A 20,130-nucleotide genomic window follows, 5' to 3' on the forward strand; every position below is an offset into this window, starting at 1 on the left:
AAGAATATCATAGGCGGAGAGACCTCAAAAAGCGCGGCCGTTGGGGAAAAGTAAAGTATTTTACAGTCAGAATATACCGGAGGTTCAAAGTGACTACTTTACTAGCCTTACTACTAGTAGTACTACTATTTGACTTGACCGCCATCTCGACAATACACACCTACTCTGTACCAAGTGGGTGATACACACATCCATACGCCCATACATCCATACACTCAAGACATTCATGCATTCATGCATTCCTACCAACTCCAATCTGATGCACATACCAAGAATCGGTATGTGGTCAGCCTAACTTCTTACTCTCCCTGGAAAGATATCCGATTATCTATGGACGCTGATAAACAGTCTGAGATAAGTGGTGGGTGATCCGACTCTCCTGTGGAAACACGTATGGAGTCTGGATCTAATTACTGTTGGTTGCTTCACTATTGCTTACACATGTAAGTACTCCATATGAGCTGCATCTTTTCTGGAACATACAGAGTCCACAGAGGCCGTCAGCAAAGGCAATAGGCCAGCCCCTGAGTGATGTTCGACCCCATAAACAAATAAACACATCTCTTTGGTTCGTGTCCTCCATTCAGGGGTAAATTCCACCACTGCGGAAACCACGGTTCTCTTGGGCAAGTCATTACCATACATACCATACCTATACGCAGATACCTGCTCGGTATCACTCAATGTACAGTACCTGACATACGTAGTATTGATTATGTAAACATTCCCGCCTTTCACGTGGTATTACGGTCTTGGCGGCTTCCATAGGATATCACTCTCACCGTTGATAAAGAAAGGACCAGGTTACTCAGTATTCTTATAGAATTATCATCACAATTGAACTAATACCAGGTACTTTACTTTTACATGATTCATAGTAATAGTGCGCCCAAAAATTTGCACAGATATTGACGCATAAATGCGCGGTCAGGTTCCTCGCCTGTTGAGCTAAGACTTCAATATATGATACAGGAGAATTTCAAAGTGAACAACGGCGGCCGGACATCCCGCCGATGCCAGAAGGAATGAAAGTAAGCTTAGTTAGGGCAAGACAAGTCGAACTTGGCCTTGCGGTCGGCAGTGAAAAGACCCCAGTGGGTCTCATCCTTCTCCTCGCCGTTGTCACCAATGCTCTTGGGCTTCCAGGATTCGTCGAAAGCCTCAAAGTAGAAAACGTCGACGCCCCAGGTCAGCATAGCGCAGACAGCGTCCTTCCAGTACCGTTCAGCATTTTGAGTGCTAGCCTTGGCGTTTCCATAGTCAGAACCGCCATCGGTGGGCCAACCAGTCTCGCCGTTTCCGAAGATAATCTTGTCCTGGTTGTTGCCAGCAATCCTCTCAATATGCTCCTTAGCAAGCCTCGTGTCATTCCAGTAGGTCTCGGTGGCATGGTCAATATCCGTTCCTTGCCAATAGGCGAAGCCATTGGCCAAGCTATGAGGAGGTTAGTTAGGGCGGTGAATCTGAAACGACACCGATTTCAGACAACGTACAAGTAAGTGACACCTCCTTGGATGATGGGATCGGCAGTACCATCATTGAAAATGTTCCAGCTGTCCACCGTGCCAACGTTAACCTTGGGGAACGCATTCTGGACCGTACGGATCTTGTCCAGGAGCTGCTGGGCAGTAAGGCCTTTGCGGTAAAGAGTTTCAGAACCGACAGTGATCGAAGGGATAACATCTTCATTTCCGGGAACAATCTGCTTCAAGACATTGAAGTCATTGTTGAAGGATTCGTCATAATCAGCCCTAACGAAACAAGCTATGTTAATACCCCGAGGACTCCAGCGACTATATCATGTATGACCTACCAGACACCCAGCACGACCTTGAACTGCTTGTTCTTGGCTGCAGGAACGATGTTCACAGCGGTGTTGCAATCATTGGCGGAGTATGTACGAACGAGGGTAGTCAGGCTCTTGAGCGCGTCAAAGTCGGCCTCATAGTCGCTAGTAGACTTGCAGGTGCCGTCAGGATTCTTGTTACCCAGGGCGAGACCAAGGGTACCCCGCTCCGCGGTAACAGCGGGAATCGCTGCGAGTAAAAGAGAAAGAAGACCAGCGGTACGCATTTTCGGAGATGTAGTCGCTCGGTCAAGGAAAGAAAGTATGAGTTTACGAGTAGAGACTGCGAAGGAGAAGGGAATAAAACGCCTTCTGTCTATTTGTACTGTGAAAAAAGAAAAAGGAAAAGGAGGTCTGCACAAGTACAATAAAAAGAAAGAAATTGGAATAAGACCAAAATAACAACAATATAGCGAAGGGGGGCAGTTGGTAGGAAGGATGGACTGGGAATATATAAGAATAGAAGCTGTACGTCAAGAAAAGAAAGTGTGGAGTTGGATTGGGTAAGAATTGCCTCCTGAAGCACACAGAGTCACAGCAAATCTCCTGGGGTGAATGGAAGTGAACGATCAAAGAGAACGGAGCCTTGGCCAATCATAAGATTAGAAAAAGGCTCCAGTTGACCCACTCATGCCAGGGTCCACCAGAATCATCCAATCCACAATCGCATTGAGAGATTTTGAACCCTTCCAGACCCTTCGGGTCCCCACCAGCCGTCCCTGTTGTCTGCCAACGCTTCCCTCTGGATTGCTCAGTGGCAGACGCAAAGTGACCCGGCGATCCCTATAAGCCAATGCTATTCTTGGGTTCTCGACTGAAACCTCCACTAAACTTGAGGAAGTTAAGACCTGGCCCACAGCGATTAGTACTACGACGGAGCACTGCTACTGACTTGGGTTCTGCAGGGTTTCAGGGTCTGGAATCAAGTTCGGTATCAGTTTACTATGCTCTGTCGACATAATCTACCATGACCGACTCAGTTTAATATTGCCTTTAGGTACTCCCGTACTAATGTTAATGGTGCCACGCTACTCCTTACAGCATCGATTTGGCATCCCGAACTGGTACCGACCAAAGCCCGAGTCTCACTCATCGCGTGGCGTTATCGAATGATTTTTCTCATCCGGTCAGATGCGGATGCTTCATCCTGTTGTTCTCGGCCTTCACCGAATACTTCTCGCTCTCAAGAAACATGGGAAGGTCTTATGGAAACCTCGGTCCAAGTTTGTGGCTACTACTCATTTCTAACAGATACCCGTTGACCGACGTCATGGTGTGACAATCAGACCCTTAGAACGCGAATCCCTAATCCACCCGAACCTTTGGTAGGGAGTCAAAGGCGCATCGAGAACGAGAGGGCCCGAGAAACAGGAAGGAAAGAAAAATTTCATGCAACAACTTCCACATTCTTATTTTGACATGTCCACCTAACCTACCTATTTCGGACAAGTACTCGAGCCATCAAACATTCCATGTACCGACCACATGGTGTTTCCGGTTGCCGAAAACCCCCGGTCTGGGTCTCGAAATAATCAAGGTTTTTTTAGGTTCCCCAATGGCAATCGCAATCCCAGACCTCTTCTGGATCGATCATCGATTTCGCCTCGTCTGGGGTAATACTGCGCCCGGTCCTGTCATTGAATTGTGTACTAACGGCCAACCATTTATCTCTTTCCCATTTTGCAGCAATTGCATGTAGAAGCAGCACGTCCTCCAAATCAAAGTTCTCATCGGTATAGAGCACATGTTTGACTTTTGACGGTCGGGAGGCAATAAGATAGTCATCAGCCTACCGGGATGGCTTGTCAGAAATAGAGGTAACGAGTAGCTCAAGCTAACCTCGTAGAGTGAATGTACTCACATTGTCATTCGTAGCCAATGGATCTGAGAAAGACACATTCCGCCCAACTTTCCCTGGCAGTTCACAGACGAAATGCATCTGATTGGTCTCTCTCCTCGGTTTTGCAACGATCTCTTGCGTGATGCCATCTCGGAGATTCAGCCATCGCTCTTTGAGCTCTTCGATGGGCTTATTGTTCATCGCAGCAGATATATACTTCCATGGGATATTGCAGTTTCTAAGGTCCTGAAGGGTTATATCATCTTGAGCAGACCACTTGGTGCTTCCAGGAGCTTCGGGTGTAACTTTCCCACGCTGCATATATTCACCGTTAGCAATTGAAAAGTAATGGTCATGGACTTTTCTCTTCATGTGAAATTCAAACTAATACTTCTCACAATTTTAGCATTATAGGTGAGCCATCTTTCATTGTTGGTTCTGTAGCCTCTGAAGAATGGCATGAAGGGCACTCGGTAACGTTCACCGTCCACTATAAGTACAGGCATGGCAAGCTTTCATGGATTTCGGACACTTTAGGCCACCCAGAGAGGCGGTTTCATGAATATATTATGGGATGACTGATGTGTCCGTTGTGGATTTATGTATATGGGCATCGCCAGGAAACATGAAGGGGCGAGGTCCATAAGCATGATCGCAATGACGGGGGAGCAGACAGTGGCTTCCTAAAAAGGAATATATGGGGGGTGGTGATTGACATTCTCTTAACTGACATATCACTGTATACTTTGAGAGATATACCGTCAGCTAGCTTTCAGAAGGTCAATGCCCATATGCCACAGGTATATGTCCATGTCAGTTACTCTGAATAGTTAGTATGTGGGGAAAGAACATGTAATAAGTCATTAGAACACTTCACTAATTCACTATATTGAGAAGCATCTAGTGTGTAAAGTAAATGGATTAGATATGCCATTAGAAACAGGTTACTACTTGAATAGGCAACCTTTGCATAGATGGAGTGACTGAGTAATTTTAATTGTCGTCCAAATGTAACAATACCTAGTTAATTATTCTTAGAAACTGTTTCATTGATTGCTTGTTTGTATAGTTGGCATAATTTCATAAACTTCACAATGTGACACCTGAGGCCATACACCGCACTTTGGTGGTCCGAGCGCCTCAACTTCCCAGACGGAATGAGAGAAGACCACCTTGCGCGTCGTCGGGAATATCAACCGTCAGGCCGCAATCGTCCACCACCACTACCTGCTTTCTTTCGAAGGCTCATACTATTCCCTCAGTCGAAAACTACGATTGCAGGAAAGGAACCCTACACCCACCATGCGATTTTCCGCAACAACTCTCCTGATCACCGCGCTGGGGTGGATGACCGCCGTGACCGCACACACCATCCAGCTTAAGGCTCACTCGAGAGAATGCTACCACGAATCACTCCACAAAGATGACAAGATGACGGTCAGCTTCCAAGTCGGTGATCGGGAATTCGGAGGCAGTGGCAATCTGGAGATCGACTTCTGGGTACGGCCCTTCCCTCTCATTATGCTGTTTCGGAATGCAGATTGGGCCTCGGTCGATGGCGGGTCTCATTCAATAAGAATCCAACAACCGGATACTTGGACTGACTGGAATTGAATGAACTGAGCGCTGACGTTTTTTCTTTTTTTTGCTGCTAGGTCGAGGACCCCTTGAACAACCGCCAGTACTATAAACAAGCTATCTCCTCCGAGGACTACTCGTTTGTTGCTCACGCGGATGGTAAATATGTCTACTGCTTCAGCAACGAGGGATGGACTTCGAACTCTAAAGAGGTATCCTTCAATGTTCATGGAATTGTCTACGTCCCCGAATCGGAAATGCCCCAAGATCCTTTGGAGGTGGAAGGTATGGATGAAAACACAATATGCGCTCGAGACGCTCCAGCAGCTAATCGTTTCCCGTTTACTAGTTCGTCGTCTTTCGGAGGCATTGGCCCAGGTTAAGGATGAGCAATCTTATATTGTGGTGAGAGAGCGGGTACACCGAAACACCGCCGAGAGCACAAATGCTAGAGTGAAGTGGTGGAGTATCTTCCAGCTTGCGGTGCTTATCGGGGAGGGCATCTTCCAGGTGTGGTGGTTGAAGAGATTTTTTGAGGTGAGTTATATGGGACACAAGCTCCTCGTCTCCGGTTGCTTGTCCCTTTTTACTAGGCGATAACTGACTATGATCCGACAGGTCAAACGCGTGGTTTAATTTATGTTTCCGGGCATTTCATGGGGGTTTTCTAGGCATTTGTGCAATGGAGCGTGTCCTATACCAAAATCAAAGACTTCGAGTATGTCGTAGTGACGAGGTCAAATATATGAATTTATGTGCACAGTCACGAGTATATTAAGTCATCTACAAACAATTCATTCAATTGAAGAAGTGTTACCCAGCTTGCGCACTTCCAATACCCTACAGCTTGAGACAAAAAAGAAGCCAATCGGGCGTTCCCGTAAAGTACCACTATTTAAGCTACTGAGGCTGGACTAGACCTCATTCTTACGAAAGGTACCTTCTTATCTCCAATATAAATAAAATTAACCTGCAGCCGCCCCGCACACATCAAAAATATCATGCGATATCAACCTCGTAATGACAGTAGTCTAGAGTTCCTTCTACCCTCATCCTGGGGCATAAAAGAGACACAGATCACAATCTACAATCAATTATTCAATCACTCTCCGAACTCAACCACAATCCCGGCCATGGACCCGAATACGTCATACCCACTCCAAACAAACGATCCGCTCTTTTACCTCTGCTGGCGCAGACAATCTTGCGGATGGTGTTTGCAAGGCGATGCCTCTTGTAGCTGGTGCTCAGTGGTACGTTGATATTACCGTTTTCTCATACAGTTGGACATAACACCTTCTCTCTTTATATGCTCTCCACTTCGCTTCAACAATACATATATTTAGTTACTAGTATATGTCTAAATTGAACCTAACAGACCTCAACCTGCGTGCCCAATCCCGCTCGCTTCCCCATCTTGGCTCCTCTTGGCTCCTCGAATATCTGTCCCTTGGGATCTAAGGAGCGATGGGAACTCCGCGCTATGCCATTCGGGTGCAATGTTAGTACCTTTACGTTCTTGACGGCCGTGGTCTCCGTCCTGGGCACATTGGCTACTGTTGCATTGGGGTATTTCGTGTTATGGGCTACAAAGAGACTGAGGCAGTCCTGGGCACAGGGCAAACTTGGGGGTGGGTATACGGATTGGAGTGCTTGGGAAGGGCGAGGGGTTTTACGTCGGCGTGGGGTCCGTACGGTGGGGGATGTGGAAGGGAACTCTGAGAGGACACCATTGTTGGATGGTGACTGAATGCTTGATATGTATGTAGGCAGCCATGGCATTACTCTACAATCTAGCCTACGAAAATTGTTTCTGGGAGTTGAGGATATGTTTAATATTCCGCTTGGAGTGGATACATCGATTGACGCTCGTCCTACCGTGATATTGTGAAAGAATCTGACTTAACCATGGTGAACCTGGCTGACTCTGTACTCGACGACCGGCTTGCCGCTCTCGATGTTGAAGCGTCCCTGGCCGACGAAAACACGGTTCTCGAGGTCCTTGTAACGCTCGTCGCCGGTCTGCTTTTATGTTAACATGGTATTGTCTTCAATGTGGGAATAGGGCGTTATCTTGCCTCGAAGGTAAAATGGGTGACTAGTGCTACTGTTAGTGATGGTTCTGGAAGGGATAACCCAACGATGTACTCACAGATATTGCCGAAAGGCGTTGAACCCTCTGAGGCGGTGCCGGCGAAGACAGCCTGCTCTGCGGGGGTGAGGGTGACAACACCGGTGTAGTTCAGGTAGAGGAGCTGTTGTGACAGTCGATAAGTATCTTATCCTCCATTCCGATGTGCTGGTGCGTGCGGATTAGAATAACCTACAGCATCATCCTTGGTCCTGGATTACGATGATAGTTAGAACACAAATTCTGGATATAGGAAGGCAGGAAAAGAAGGGAATGGAGAAGGAGCAAAAAGGTAAATGCCTACTTAAGAACTCCATGCGCATTCAATCGCAGGTGCTTGCCATCGGCATCAGCGTGGATGTAGTCATTGCCTACACCGACGAATTCGGCGTCGAGCGCGGGGGAGAAACCAGAGTCACCCTTGACGGTACCTCCGGTCATTGGCTTTTGCCCACCAAAAATGTACAATTAGATTCTTTCTGTCTATATGTTAGGTAGAGATGTGAGGGATAGGTTGACATACCACAACCTGCAGAGGGTTGGACCGAGAGGCGCTGCCTATGCACATGATTAGTTGTCTGCCGCTCTTTGGTATCAAAGGCTTAGAAACATGACCCACCAACTGCTAGAGGAGCATCTATGTTCACCTAGTTACAAGTCAGATTTCAGTAACATGAGACAAGTCTTGGTGTTGGTCAGCATACGCACCCGAACGGTGAAGGCAGGCTTAAGGGTGGGAAATCCGGACATGATGGCTTGCGAGTGACGAACTACTAGAGCCAGTGACAGTAGAACAGGGGTTGTGCAAAGTCAATGAATTGTTTAGAAGGCAAAATGAGTCTAAAATTTGATGATGCACCTAGGAGATGACAGTTTTCGACTGGCGCAATTGAACCCCGCACTAGTGGAGTGATTACGATGAGGGGCTTTTATCCTATAACACCATCGACATTTAATCTCCAGTATCCTTTCTGTTCACCAATTCCACGTGAAGTCGTACCATATGCCAGTGTATTCATGCTTGCAATACATTGTGTCCATTGTACGCCGGTGATGTTGCTCGACATTCATTTTAGGATTAGAGTATCACTTCCGCAGTCGTATATGTGGACTGTGCTCCATCTCTAGCGGGGATCATAGAATAAGAACAAAGAGAAACCTCCAAGGATATTCTTCCTCAATCTCGGCTGTTCTTGTCTATGGATGCTTGCCGTACTCTCCACCCTAAGAATCTATTTGTTATATTATATATACAGGAAAAGCTCTCCCAAGGACAGTAATATTGCTCTATTCCACGTTCTCATTGGCATACGCTATAGTGTACCAAAACCACTTGAGTCATAAGGCTTGGGGAATTTTGATCAATCCAAATCCAATCCACTTGAACTTCCACCAGCATCCGACGGGTCACTGCATACTAAACATCCAACACGCACATCGGCAACTTCCCAAATAAACGGTGTGGTCATTAGATTGAGATAGTTGGATGTACATGAGCGAAGGATTCTCGGGTATGAATAAGACAGTATGGTCGACCATCTTTTTGCAGTGTTGCGAGAGAGAGAGAGAGAGAGAGAGAGAGATCCTCGTTTTGCCCGAATCGCTTCGAAGTACTAACACAGTGTTTTTCTTTTCTGTAGCTATAACTTAGCCGAAGATTGTGGGTTATTATTAGGTGTGCCAATTACGGCGTCTTTTGTGCGTCGGCAATTTTAAGCCCCAGCTTGAATTGTCGAGACATCCATGGATCTGTAAGTCATCTGGTAGATCACTAGTTTGACAGGTGCTGACCACATCATTGGACCAAAGAGACTGTAATAATCTGTGCACTGAACTTACAGATGCACCATGACGACGCAGATTAAGTACCTTGCTAGGCAATGTCAGTCTTTTCGGAATGCTGCACAGACCCTTGGAGCAACACTGTGACAGTTTACTGCAAAATAGGTTATGCCTATAGAACAATAGAGTAAATAGTCCACGGAGTAAATGGTGTGTCGAAACAATGATTATGAGTCACGAGACATGATCTGCGGACGATGGGGTGGCCAGATCTGATATCTTAAGCCTTCGCGCTAGTGAATTCGACTGACCCAACCCTTAGCGGTGCCCTATTGAAATTTCCCGTTTGCATCGACCATGGAACCCACAACTACAGCCCGTGCTCACAAGGTCTCCAGGTCTCCCACACTCATAAACGGGTCATGTTACTCCCGGTTGACACCCAGTCGAGCAAACCAACTGCTCCCTCGCACCCACGTGGGGACCCCCGAAGTGCAGGAGAGGCTTGGTCTGGCATTTGGTTGGGTAGACATTAAAGGATTGGCGCTGCGGGTCGCTTGCATAGCCAGTACTGTATACTCTGATAGAGAGTCAGTAGGCACCTCCCATATAGGTATCCGACCACTTGAGCATGGAGTATGACCCCTCCTTCGGAGCGCGCATAAAGGCCTGTGAATTTGTCCAATCTATCTTTAGTTAAGGGTGTGAAAAGTTTGAATACTGAAAAGACATTCCAAGAAATCCGACTCGAAAAGTGGTCCAGCACGGTACTCGGCAGGCTAAACCTAATCGGTCTCCGAATCCCGTTCATCAACTAACGGTTGTGACGTTAACTCCGTCATTATTTCTTATTTTTTTTACTCTCGCTTCCTCAACTTCTCAGGTCGCGTATTTACTTCCTGTTTTCATGTTTGGGATTGTTGGTAGAGGCTAAACCATTCTTTTGCCGCCCGGTTGGGGCTTCTTATGGTCTGGAAAGAAATACCAATGCTTCCCATTCTGCTTTTCCCGATTGTCTCTACCCTGATCGGCAGTGTCCTCGCCATACCCATATCAGACCAACAGCCATTAGGCAACCAGCTTTGGCACTCAAATGGCGACCTTTACAGCATTGACAAGCCACCGGACTCCTCTTCTAGCCGAGGACTCACCGGCCGCTTTCTGCATATAACAGGTATGGAGTCGTTTATTCCAGCAAACGGAGAAGTAGGCTAACCTTTGTAGACCTACATCCAGACTCGCACTACAAGACCGGGAGATCCGTTGACGAGGATGACGCATGCCATTGGGGAAAAGGCCCTGCGGGGTACTTTGGGGCGGAAGGGAGCGAATGCGACTCGCCTTTTACCCTCATAAACGAAACATTCCGCTGGATAGAGAAGAACCTCAAAGGTGATATCGACTTTGTCATCTGGACTGGCGACTCTGCTCGTCATGATAATGATGAGAGAATTCCTCGAACAGAAGAGGAGGTGTCTGCCATGAACGAGATCATTGCTAGCAAATTCATTGACACTTTCAAAGAGGGTTCCAGTCGCACCCCTTCTATTCCAATCGTTCCTACGCTGGGAAACAACGACTTCATGCCACACAACATATTTAACGATGGTCCAAACCGATGGACTAAGAAGTTTGTCGATATATGGGCAAAGTTCATCCCGGAGCACCAGCGCCACACCTTCGTGGAGGGCGGCTGGTTTACGTCGGAGGTGGTTCCCAACAGGTTGGCAGTCATTAGCCTGAACACGATGTATTTCTTTGACTCCAACTCCGCGGTCGACGGCTGTAGCGCCAAATCACAGCCAGGGTTTGAACATATGGAGTGGCTGCGTGTGCAACTAGAGTTGCTGCGGTCACGGCACATGAAAGCAATCCTGATAGGCCATGTTCCCCCGGCGAGGTCTGGATCCAAACGAAGCTGGGATGAGACGTGTTGGCAGAAGTACACTCTTTGGGTCCAGCAGTATCGAGACATTATTGTTGGTACTGCCTATGGGCATATGAACATCGACCATTTTATGCTCCAGGACAGCCATAAAGTGGATATCCTTGATGCCAGCAAGGACTCGGCTTCTTTAGCCATATCTGCCGATACGTCTCCCTTGGTCTCTATTCAGTCCCGCCAAAGTTACCTTGTCGATCTTAGGGAAGATTGGTCTAAAATGCCGTCACCACCCCCGGGAATGTCAGCCTTACATGAATTATTTGAGGATAGTTCTACCGAGCATACCGAAGATGCTGATCCTGAGGTTCTGGTGGCAAACAAAAAGAAACGCAAGTTTTTAAAGAAGATCGGTGGTCCCTGGGCTGAGCGATACAGCGTATCATTGGTATCTGCCAGTGTAGTTCCCAATTACTTTCCATCGCTTCGGGTCGTTGAATATAACATCTCTGGTTTAGTAGATGCCACGACTTGGGCCGAGTCTCGGGATCAAGATACTGCAGTGGCCTCGCCATCCTCCGATGTGATAGATGATGATGATGATGATGATGATGCATTCATCGAGAAAAAGAAGAAGGGGAAGAAGAAGAAGAAGCAGCCCCACTTCAAGGTCCCCAAACCCCCGTCGTCATCTGCTCCACCAGGACCGGCGTACTCGAACCAACCGTTTACATGGTTGGGTTACACTCAATATTTCGCCAACCTAAGCAAGATTAACGAGCACATGACCAACAGCTGGGAAGTTGCGGGTGACTCCATCAATCCTACAGACACCGAAGTTAACGAGGTTCGTGAAACGAGCCATAATGATAATGCTTTCGTCTTTGAGGTCGAATACGATACTAGAAATGATCCGATTTACAAGATGAAGGATCTCACAGTGCGCAGTTTCTTCGAGCTGGCGACTCGAATTGCGAAGGAATCCTCCAAAAAGAATGATTTTCTGGCAGACAGTACGAATGTCGATGATTATGATGACGATGACTTTGAACGCCAAAAGAAAAAGAAAAAGAAGAAACACCAGAACAAAGTATGGCGAACGTTCTTCGAACGCGCGTTTGTAGGATATCTGGATAGTGATGACCTTGATGACCTGTCAGAATGATTCAGTTTTTTTTTTGCGATGGAGTGGGGCTCAAGAATATATAGTAGACTGAAAAGGGACTGGCTTTATTTCTTGACATCTGTTTTATAATTTCCAAAGAGCCAGCGTTGCTATATGTATATAGTACTAGTAGTCTCTTAGCTCATAATGCTGGTGTTGCTGAATAATAGCTTCAGATGTGCGGATGCATGTCAAAAAGGAATTGCACTCTGACAATTAATCTCTGTTAGACATAAAAGGCACTAACACACGCTGAATTTAGTAATGCACAGCATAACCTCGATTGTCTTTAATTAACATGCTGTATACAGTAAAATGTACTCCGTATACACTAAAGTACATAAACAAGGAGGCCGATAAGATAAGTTAGCGGTCAACTAGGCGGTGGGACTCTGCCATGTGTTGGATCTTAAATTGCCTCTTTGTTTCCATCCTCACATGGAAACTGACTGACTACACTTACAGGACTCAACTGCAGTTCATAGAGTGAGGGGACCAATAAACTGATTTTTGTTAAAAGAAGACGGTGCCACCTTGTTGCAAGCTGATGTCTCACAGCCCCCGCCAACCCATCGAGTATGTCGGTGCCACGCTGGCAGATACTTGCCAACTGTCATGGTTGCGCCCCGTCCGAGTTAATTTCTGCCGCTATTCCAATGCTAACAAGCGCGCGGACGCTGAGCTCCAACGCTTGTGGTTTAGTTCATGAGACGGACTCCGCGAAGGAGTGGCCCAGGCACAGAGATCATGCCTGTTCTGAACTGACCGTCCTATAATGATATTATCTGCAGTCTGCAGCACTATCTGTGGCCTAAGTGCTACTTATTTCTGCCGGACGATATGCGATCCACCGTACTAATCCTATCTCATCAATCGACTGGATCGAAAGCTGCAAGGCAGCGAAAATCAGCACTCAGATTCTGACACGTATCGAACTAAACGATGCGTTGTCCTCCCGCGTCATGCTTGGACTTTGGGGGACGGCAGCAGTCAAAATTTCGCCACTTTTCTTTTTTCCCCCGTAATTACTTATGACGATTCTTTTTGATTGTGGATGATTTTGTATGGCTGCCCGACTGTTCCCGTGTTTTGGGAATTAACACGAAGGGAGAGAAATTAAAAAAAAAAAAAAAAAAAAAAAAAAGAAAGAAAGAAAGAAAGAAAAAGAAAAAGAAAAAGGAAAGTTCCCACAATGGAGGATAGCAAGATCGAATGAGGCAACAGTGAGGTTCAATGCATATGACGGCATTGCAATATTGAGAGAAACAACAGGACATCATATACGGAGTAGATTAAGACAGAACTCACCCACACAGTATTGCCGCGGCTCCATCCACTTCCATACTGCATCAGGGGAAATTCCGATCGCACAGGTACTAATTTCCCTTGCATCATCCGGTTCTCACTACGACCTTACTATTTCAGTTCCTTCCCCCAATACACGGGCAGCAGTGGCCGGGCTGTCCACTTCTTTTGTCAACTGTGGCTGATACCGCTTTTTGGGCCAAATCCACCTTGTCGAACAATCGCTACATCTAAGCCGCTTCCCCTCCATACAACGACTAATACTAGGGCTTGTTCGTATCTCTTTTTGTTTTCTGACTGTGTCCCCCCATCTTCATTGCCAGCAACCGCTGGCTGAGAAGCACAGACTACCGCCTTACCGCGCCAGTTGCACACGATGCATCAAAACTGCTTCCTGCCTCACAACCACGAGCTCCTTGTTCTTCAATATTTTGCCATTGACAGTTGCCCCCTTCCGTGTGCCTTGCGTCGCTAATCATCTCCTTATATCGACCGACTGTTTTGATATTTCCAGTTCTTGCATGCAGCCCCGGCTATCGAAAAGCCATCGCGGCGTTTAACGTCTTTTGATTGGAAACACTGTCCTGTCTTTCTAGCTCCCTTTGTGGCATTGTACAGTCTACGCCACAAATTCTTGCATATTGCGAAAAGTTTCGAGGCCTTCAGTACCTGATCTGTTGTAACATATACATTTTACGGTTCAATCGGTGGCTTTGTGATTCTAGCGCTTCGCTTTGTCGTTCGTGCTTAATTCATTGATTTTCCGGCATAATTCAAAAGCGAGTTCGAAGGACAGACGCAAAGGGAGATCACAGCACACAGTCGAAGCAAGCTTCGAAGTGACAGTACGCAAAAGAAATTCTCGCTTAAGTGCCGACATTGCATATCGACAAACCTAAAAAAAGAAGTGCATCCGGCTTAAGCGCCTGGCATGGGCAGCGAACTGTACCGCTTTTGAACAAACTGGTTTTATTCTACCGTTCGCTTGTGCGCACCTCCAAGGTAAGATGACAAGCTCTTTGGCACTCTTTCTGGTCCATTTCTCTGCCTTCCACTGTCGCACTCGAAATATCGTCGAAACGACGAAGGCTTCTTCTTTCTCGTGCATCTGACAGCTCAGTTAAGTGCGGATTGGTCTGGGTCATCATCTGAAGCACTTGGACTATTCTGGAGAAAATCGTTTCACCAACATGGCACAGTATGCAATGAACATGGCTAATGTCTGCGATGGCTTCTATGTCATAGACCCTAATTTTTTGGCACTGTGGATGGCTTCCTCCGAGGTAGACCAGAAGGCCTTGGGCAATTTTGCGGCCTTAACCAGCCTCGAAAACCCCTTCCTGTCCGCAATGCTCTATAGAGTTCTAGGCCTTTCGGTTATGCTTTCGAAGAAGCTACTTCGTGCACGACGACTACGGCGACTGGACCCTAGCCGAGAAACCAAGTCGCTCCAGTTATATCATCATATCTTATGGCTCTCCCGTGAAGGGTTACTGATCTTGGAAGAATTCGTTCTCCCAATGGTTGAGGGATATGTGGAGCTGAAGATCCTAGCCTATAAACTCCGAGCATCCTTTTATCACATATTTGTGCTTTTTCACAATCAGCCCGCAGTTCACTGTCCGGGCATCACCAGTTTTCCGAGCAATGGTACCAAACTAAACGACGCATCCAAAGCCGAATTACCAACTAAAGAACCGGGGTCGAGGTTCTCATTTAGATCGAATGCAGAATCAATATCAGTCCCTGAACAGCCAGCTTACAGCTCGGGGAACGCCTCTCGGTACACTGCTATCCAAGGCCCCCCTGGACTTACACCCGTTCAACCGCCCAAGGCGTCGTCCTTTCTTCTGCCTGCTCTCGATTACACACCTACGGCGACGGCATGCTTCAATCACGCAGCTCTCTTGGCTGAACGATTTCTTCCAGGCTCTCACCCCATACGTCTGTCTATTAAGCTCGAATATGCAGCGTATCTTTATGATTGCCTCCATGATTCCAATGCTTGTCGACGGGTGGCCAAACAAGCTATAGCAGATGTTTATAAAGCCCAAGAGGCTATGGATGATGAAAGCTTCGCGGATGCCGCTGAGATTGTTGGAATCTTGGGGAAGATGGTTAAGCGTGGGGGCAAGACTAGCAGCACTGAATGCAGCAGCACGGCCTCTGCGACACTTCGGGGCGGGAGTTCGAGGAGCGAAATTGGCGATACACCGGCAACAGTCACACCAGTGCCCCCGGTAACAGCATCGCCAAAGACTAGCAACGACTTGCCTCCGGCCGTTCCTGACCCCACCATGATGAACCCAATCTAAATATCACTACAAGCTCGAGTGCTGATGATTAATTGTGACTATATCGACACGATTGTACATGATGGCCAAATGTGCTGCAGTGTGGGTGTTCGATAAAATTCAAAGAGCATCCGCAACTGTGGCACTGGCTTTGTCTTTCGTCTTTTTACTTTGCTTGGAGCGACTATATGTACTCTTGTGCCTTCTTTTTCTTTTATTGGTTTCTAGGCGCGTATACCTCTAATGCGGCAATTTTAGATAGTCGTTTTGTAATATCCAACCCCACAATGTTAGCCAAAGGACGCGATGTACTGGGACGTACATTGTTCCTTGCTTGCCTTTCGATTTCGGTAGACCGTACTATAAAGACAAAACACTCTCACTAGAATCATTCAAGTCCCTCTTCATGATATCCTAACGTGTTAATACCGAGTGTGATGAGCATTATCTGCTTCCCCATGGAGAGAGATTCTGGAATAAACGGCACTCTAATCTATTATGACAGCTGAGAAGGAGCAATGTTCCTAACACTCCTGTATCATATCGCGATTGATGAGCCGGTTATATCAAAAAGTGCTTATATCTTTATTGTAATGCACTGCTGTACGGTATATTACGCAAGCTTCAACGTGTTGATACGTACGCCAACATGTCTTGCCCCTGAGTTTTCAATTTGACTACTTGAGAACGACAAGTCAAATCCAGGATTCTGCAGTCAGCTATAACGAATAAAGTTTCCATTCGCGTTCCTAATGACCCTTTAAGTAGTGGACTGTTTCTAGTATGTGTACTCCTTTCTAAGCGCCCAAACCAGACACCATTCAGTTCGCAGGCATGGATTCCTTCAACTACCCCCTTTGACAGCTTTCGACTCTGCACCACCACGGGGCAACCCAGCCTTTCTTCTCCTATCTCACTCTACAAATTCAAAAGCGGAAATCTAGCCATTAGAAGATGAGGTAGCCAAGCTAATCCAACAGATTTTATTCCTCGCTGGAGATATCTACCCATGCTCCGCCCTGCCTTGAGAAAGTATCGCTAGATCTATCTGGTAGTCAGATATGGTGCGTACAGCATTTACCCTCTGCATCAAAAGGAGACGGGCTGCTGCGACGCAAAGCGGACTAATATCCAACCTGAAGAAGCCAGGGCGATTTGTGCCAGCTATGAATCTGCGTCCGAGGCTCCGGAAAGTCGGTGCTGAAAAGTGTTTCGGTAGTTTTATGGCCAATCTTTAGATTAGTCCGATACAGAAGGATGATTACCCCGAGGGTGGGAATTTTGAGTTACAAGGGATTTGGCCTGCTGCATCTCACGAAATTTGCCTTAAACCTTAGTCAGGCTCCCATTTCAGAAAGCAGAACGATACCCAGCCTACCACTAGGCTTGCAGAATCCTGTGTGACTGATATGAGACCGCTGAGAATGTACAGTCTCAACTTTGGGGGTCAACTGGGTGCTACTGATTACCTATGGTTCCAGTTGGAACTCGTCGATGGAATTGTGCTATCATGCCAGCTCGTATCAAAGATCCTGGCAACCTTTATGAGAGCAAGGTACAGCCTTCATGGGACGTCTTGATCACATTGGAGCCGAATGTTCTTGATACTTTGGAGGAGGACCCGCTGTTCAGCTTCTTAGTGGAGAAGAAGGAACAGCTGATTGGGTCCAATTTGGACACTGGTGTCAATACCCGTTTACAGTAGTGTTGTTTCATGCTCCAAAGCCTAACATTGAAGTGACAGTGAAGACCAAAACCCTAAGTGGAGAACTCCCAAAGTCCACATATATGTAGAGGATGAAGAAGGGCGAATGTTGACAATCAAACCAACACTTTTCTTTTCTTCGCTGGGTGAATACTTATTTATGAGTCTGTCTCCGGCTCAGTCTGAGGGACCCGTGTTGCCGTTCGTATTACTGTGGTACAATGAGTGTACCAAGACGTGATACAAGGGCCAAGATAGCATTGTGGAAAGTTGATTGCCCGGAGTAAAAGAAGACATTGGTTCAAACAAAGAAACTAAAAGCCGATGTAGCACTGGGCGAACTAGTCTTGATCCTGCCTTCGTCTTTGATGGGAGTATACTAGTGTCAGATTGTTACCTGGGAGTACCTGTAAAGGAAGTGGATGATGAGTACACTTTATCATGAACCAAGGAAGAAGTATTGTACCTGACCCTGGTGTTGCAACACAAGGCAGCACTTGGGTCGCCTCAGGCAGATGACGCTAACCGATGCTACGGTAAAATACCCAGAGGCGGTACGACGGGAATAAGAAAGAAAAATAGGAAAAAAAAAAAGCCTCAATAAAGGAAAGACAACGTGCAGATCGGCCACAGGACTAGTGAAAAGGCTAATGACTTCGTGCCAATCGAACTGCCAAAACGCCTCTGCCAAAAATAATCACCGGTCATACTTGCATGCTTAGGGGGTTGGATGCTGCTCTGATTCGACCTCATTGTTGTTTCCCTCCTCACTGACCCTGAAGTGACCTTCTTTCTCTCCCAGCTTGTTCCCCACGGGCACTCATCCTTGGCCTCTATCGACTTGGCAACATCCGCTTGCGACCGGACGTTACGTTGCGTCGACCACGTCCTTTACGTCATTCAGTAGCGATCGAATCCTGCAAAACTTCTCCCCGACATAGAATAAACACCCCGAGCCGGTTTAAAGCCATATCCTCTTCTCATCTGGCGTCAACCCCACCATTGCGTGTTGTGCCTTTCTCGTTGCCGGGGCTTCATTTCCCAAGTCAATTTCGCGAGGTACCGACCGACCGACCGAACCCCCCCGACACGAGGCGAAAAAAAAAAAAGAAAAAAGAAAAATAAGAAAGAGAGAAGAGGCAGCCATCGAAAAGAAATATAAGTGCACATGGGGAATTCAATATAAACTGGAGGCTATTCCGCATACAACGTTCGGTTCTTGATTTAATACTCAGCTTATTCGTCAAACCGTATGGCAATGAAGTTGCCTGATCCCGAAAGCTCTTCAAGCAAGCAGGAACTCTGTTGACTTTGGAATTTCGCCTACTCGAGGATCGCCAGCGTGGACGAAAGGTCTATGAACGTGTATAATGCGGTCAGGCTTCCACAAACCTGGTGCCATCCCCTTTCTTGCTCTTCTTGTTTTCTCATTGCTCAGCTTGTTGTCCTTGGCAAAGGAATGGGACTTTTATAATCTGCGCTTCGGGTATATTGGTTACCATCATAACGATGTTCGACGTAAGTGTCTATTATCCCGATGTGGTTGCTCGGTTACAACATTGATCTCACATTGCGTGGAATATAGAACCTTCCCGTGTTAGAGATGGTCCACTCGACGTTCGGTCGAGGATACGGACGCCTGGCAGTCAGTGTAAGTCGTGGACAATAAATGGTTACTGCCTGCCAGACCTGGACCGTGTTCATCGCCCGCGGCGCTCCGTGCCAGACACCCCACGCAGCTCGTTCGAGGCTGCCACTGCCTTCGACCCCGATTCGATAGCATACCTTACTGAAGAACCATCAACATTCGCGCGAGGTGTACGCGCCTTCAAATCGCTCTTCATAAAACAGACGGGAGATAGCCAGATATCTAAACCTCTTGCCACGGGGAGCGCCTCTTCTGTGGCCTCAGCACCTAGCTCTCTCACCTCGAATGTATCCAATTTAGCTGTTATCAGTGCCCCTCCTACCGCTGAAGCACTCCTTCCCAAGTCGTACGGCAGCAATATCACGGCAACGACGCAAGAAGCTCCTTCGCAAAGCCTCCAGTACCCTCGTTCCCATTTATGTGAGTTATGGCAGCAGGCCTGCCATGCCACGAGGGTCTATCTTGGGAACTGGACTTTCCTAAGAGAACGACTTCCGTCCCGTTCTGAAAAGACCACGGAAGAGACATTACAAACTTCAGAACAGACTGATCAAGACATTGAAGAACAGGTTGCACCCAAAGGGCTTCCATCGAACGGCAGCAATGCCGCACTTTCGACCTTGTCACCTTCATCTTCGCAATCGCCTGCTAAAGCAACCGACATCCCTGATTTACCTGTGGCAGCTGAAGAGCGATCCAAGGGCATTGGTCAGGGACCAAATTCACAGCCTGCACGCGGTAGTTGCATGGCTATTGTCATAGGCCTAGTTGTCGGCGTCATGTGGTTCTGAGTAATCATTGCGCGCCACAACATTTTCAACAGGCATAAACCAATTCATACGCATCTCTGCTATTGATGCGGTTTAATGCAGCCGTACAATAACAGCAACCGATGCCCCCAACTACTGCTATGATTGGCATATGAACAGGCAGTAGTGACATGGTTTTTTCATT

The 20,130-nt window shown here is 47.1% G+C and overlaps 5 protein-coding genes across 5 annotated transcripts; 3 read left to right on the forward strand and 2 right to left on the reverse strand.

Moving 5' to 3' along the window:
• Window positions 1-1,037: 1,037 nt before the first annotated feature.
• On the reverse strand, window positions 1,038-2,073 carry bgt1 (1,3-beta-glucanosyltransferase Bgt1; the record flags this gene model as incomplete). Its single annotated transcript, XM_001825169.3, has 3 exons — window positions 1,038-1,434; window positions 1,494-1,751; window positions 1,814-2,073. The coding sequence occupies 3 exons, from the start codon at window positions 2,071-2,073 to the stop codon at window positions 1,038-1,040; spliced, it is 915 nt and encodes a 304-aa protein (XP_001825221.1).
• A 1,200-nt stretch (window positions 2,074-3,273) lies between these two features.
• Window positions 3,274-4,058, reverse strand: AO090038000278 (uncharacterized protein; the record flags this gene model as incomplete). The annotated part of the gene is made up of 2 exons (XM_023238361.1): window positions 3,274-3,282; window positions 3,708-4,058. The coding sequence occupies 2 exons, from the start codon at window positions 4,056-4,058 to the stop codon at window positions 3,274-3,276; spliced, it is 360 nt and encodes a 119-aa protein (XP_023093071.1).
• A 1,371-nt stretch (window positions 4,059-5,429) lies between these two features.
• On the forward strand, window positions 5,430-5,900 carry AO090038000276 (emp24/gp25L/p24 family protein; the record flags this gene model as incomplete). Its single annotated transcript, XM_023238362.1, has 2 exons — window positions 5,430-5,801; window positions 5,883-5,900. 2 exons carry the CDS (start codon window positions 5,430-5,432, stop codon window positions 5,898-5,900), a joined length of 390 nt encoding a protein of 129 aa, XP_023093070.1.
• A 4,264-nt stretch (window positions 5,901-10,164) lies between these two features.
• Window positions 10,165-12,224, forward strand: AO090038000274 (endopolyphosphatase; the record flags this gene model as incomplete). Its single annotated transcript, XM_001825166.3, has 2 exons — window positions 10,165-10,351; window positions 10,402-12,224. 2 exons carry the CDS (start codon window positions 10,165-10,167, stop codon window positions 12,222-12,224), a joined length of 2,010 nt encoding a protein of 669 aa, XP_001825218.3.
• Window positions 12,225-18,898: 6,674 nt separating this feature from the next.
• On the forward strand, window positions 18,899-19,967 carry AO090038000273 (uncharacterized protein; the record flags this gene model as incomplete). The annotated part of the gene is made up of 2 exons (XM_023238363.1): window positions 18,899-19,046; window positions 19,114-19,967. 2 exons carry the CDS (start codon window positions 18,899-18,901, stop codon window positions 19,965-19,967), a joined length of 1,002 nt encoding a protein of 333 aa, XP_023093069.1.
• Window positions 19,968-20,130: the final 163 nt, after the last annotated feature.

The sequence above is a fragment of the Aspergillus oryzae genome, chromosome 6, assembly GCF_000184455.2.
Source record: "Aspergillus oryzae RIB40 DNA, chromosome 6".
In the NCBI taxonomy this organism is placed as follows: Eukaryota; Fungi; Ascomycota; class Eurotiomycetes; order Eurotiales; family Aspergillaceae; genus Aspergillus; species Aspergillus oryzae.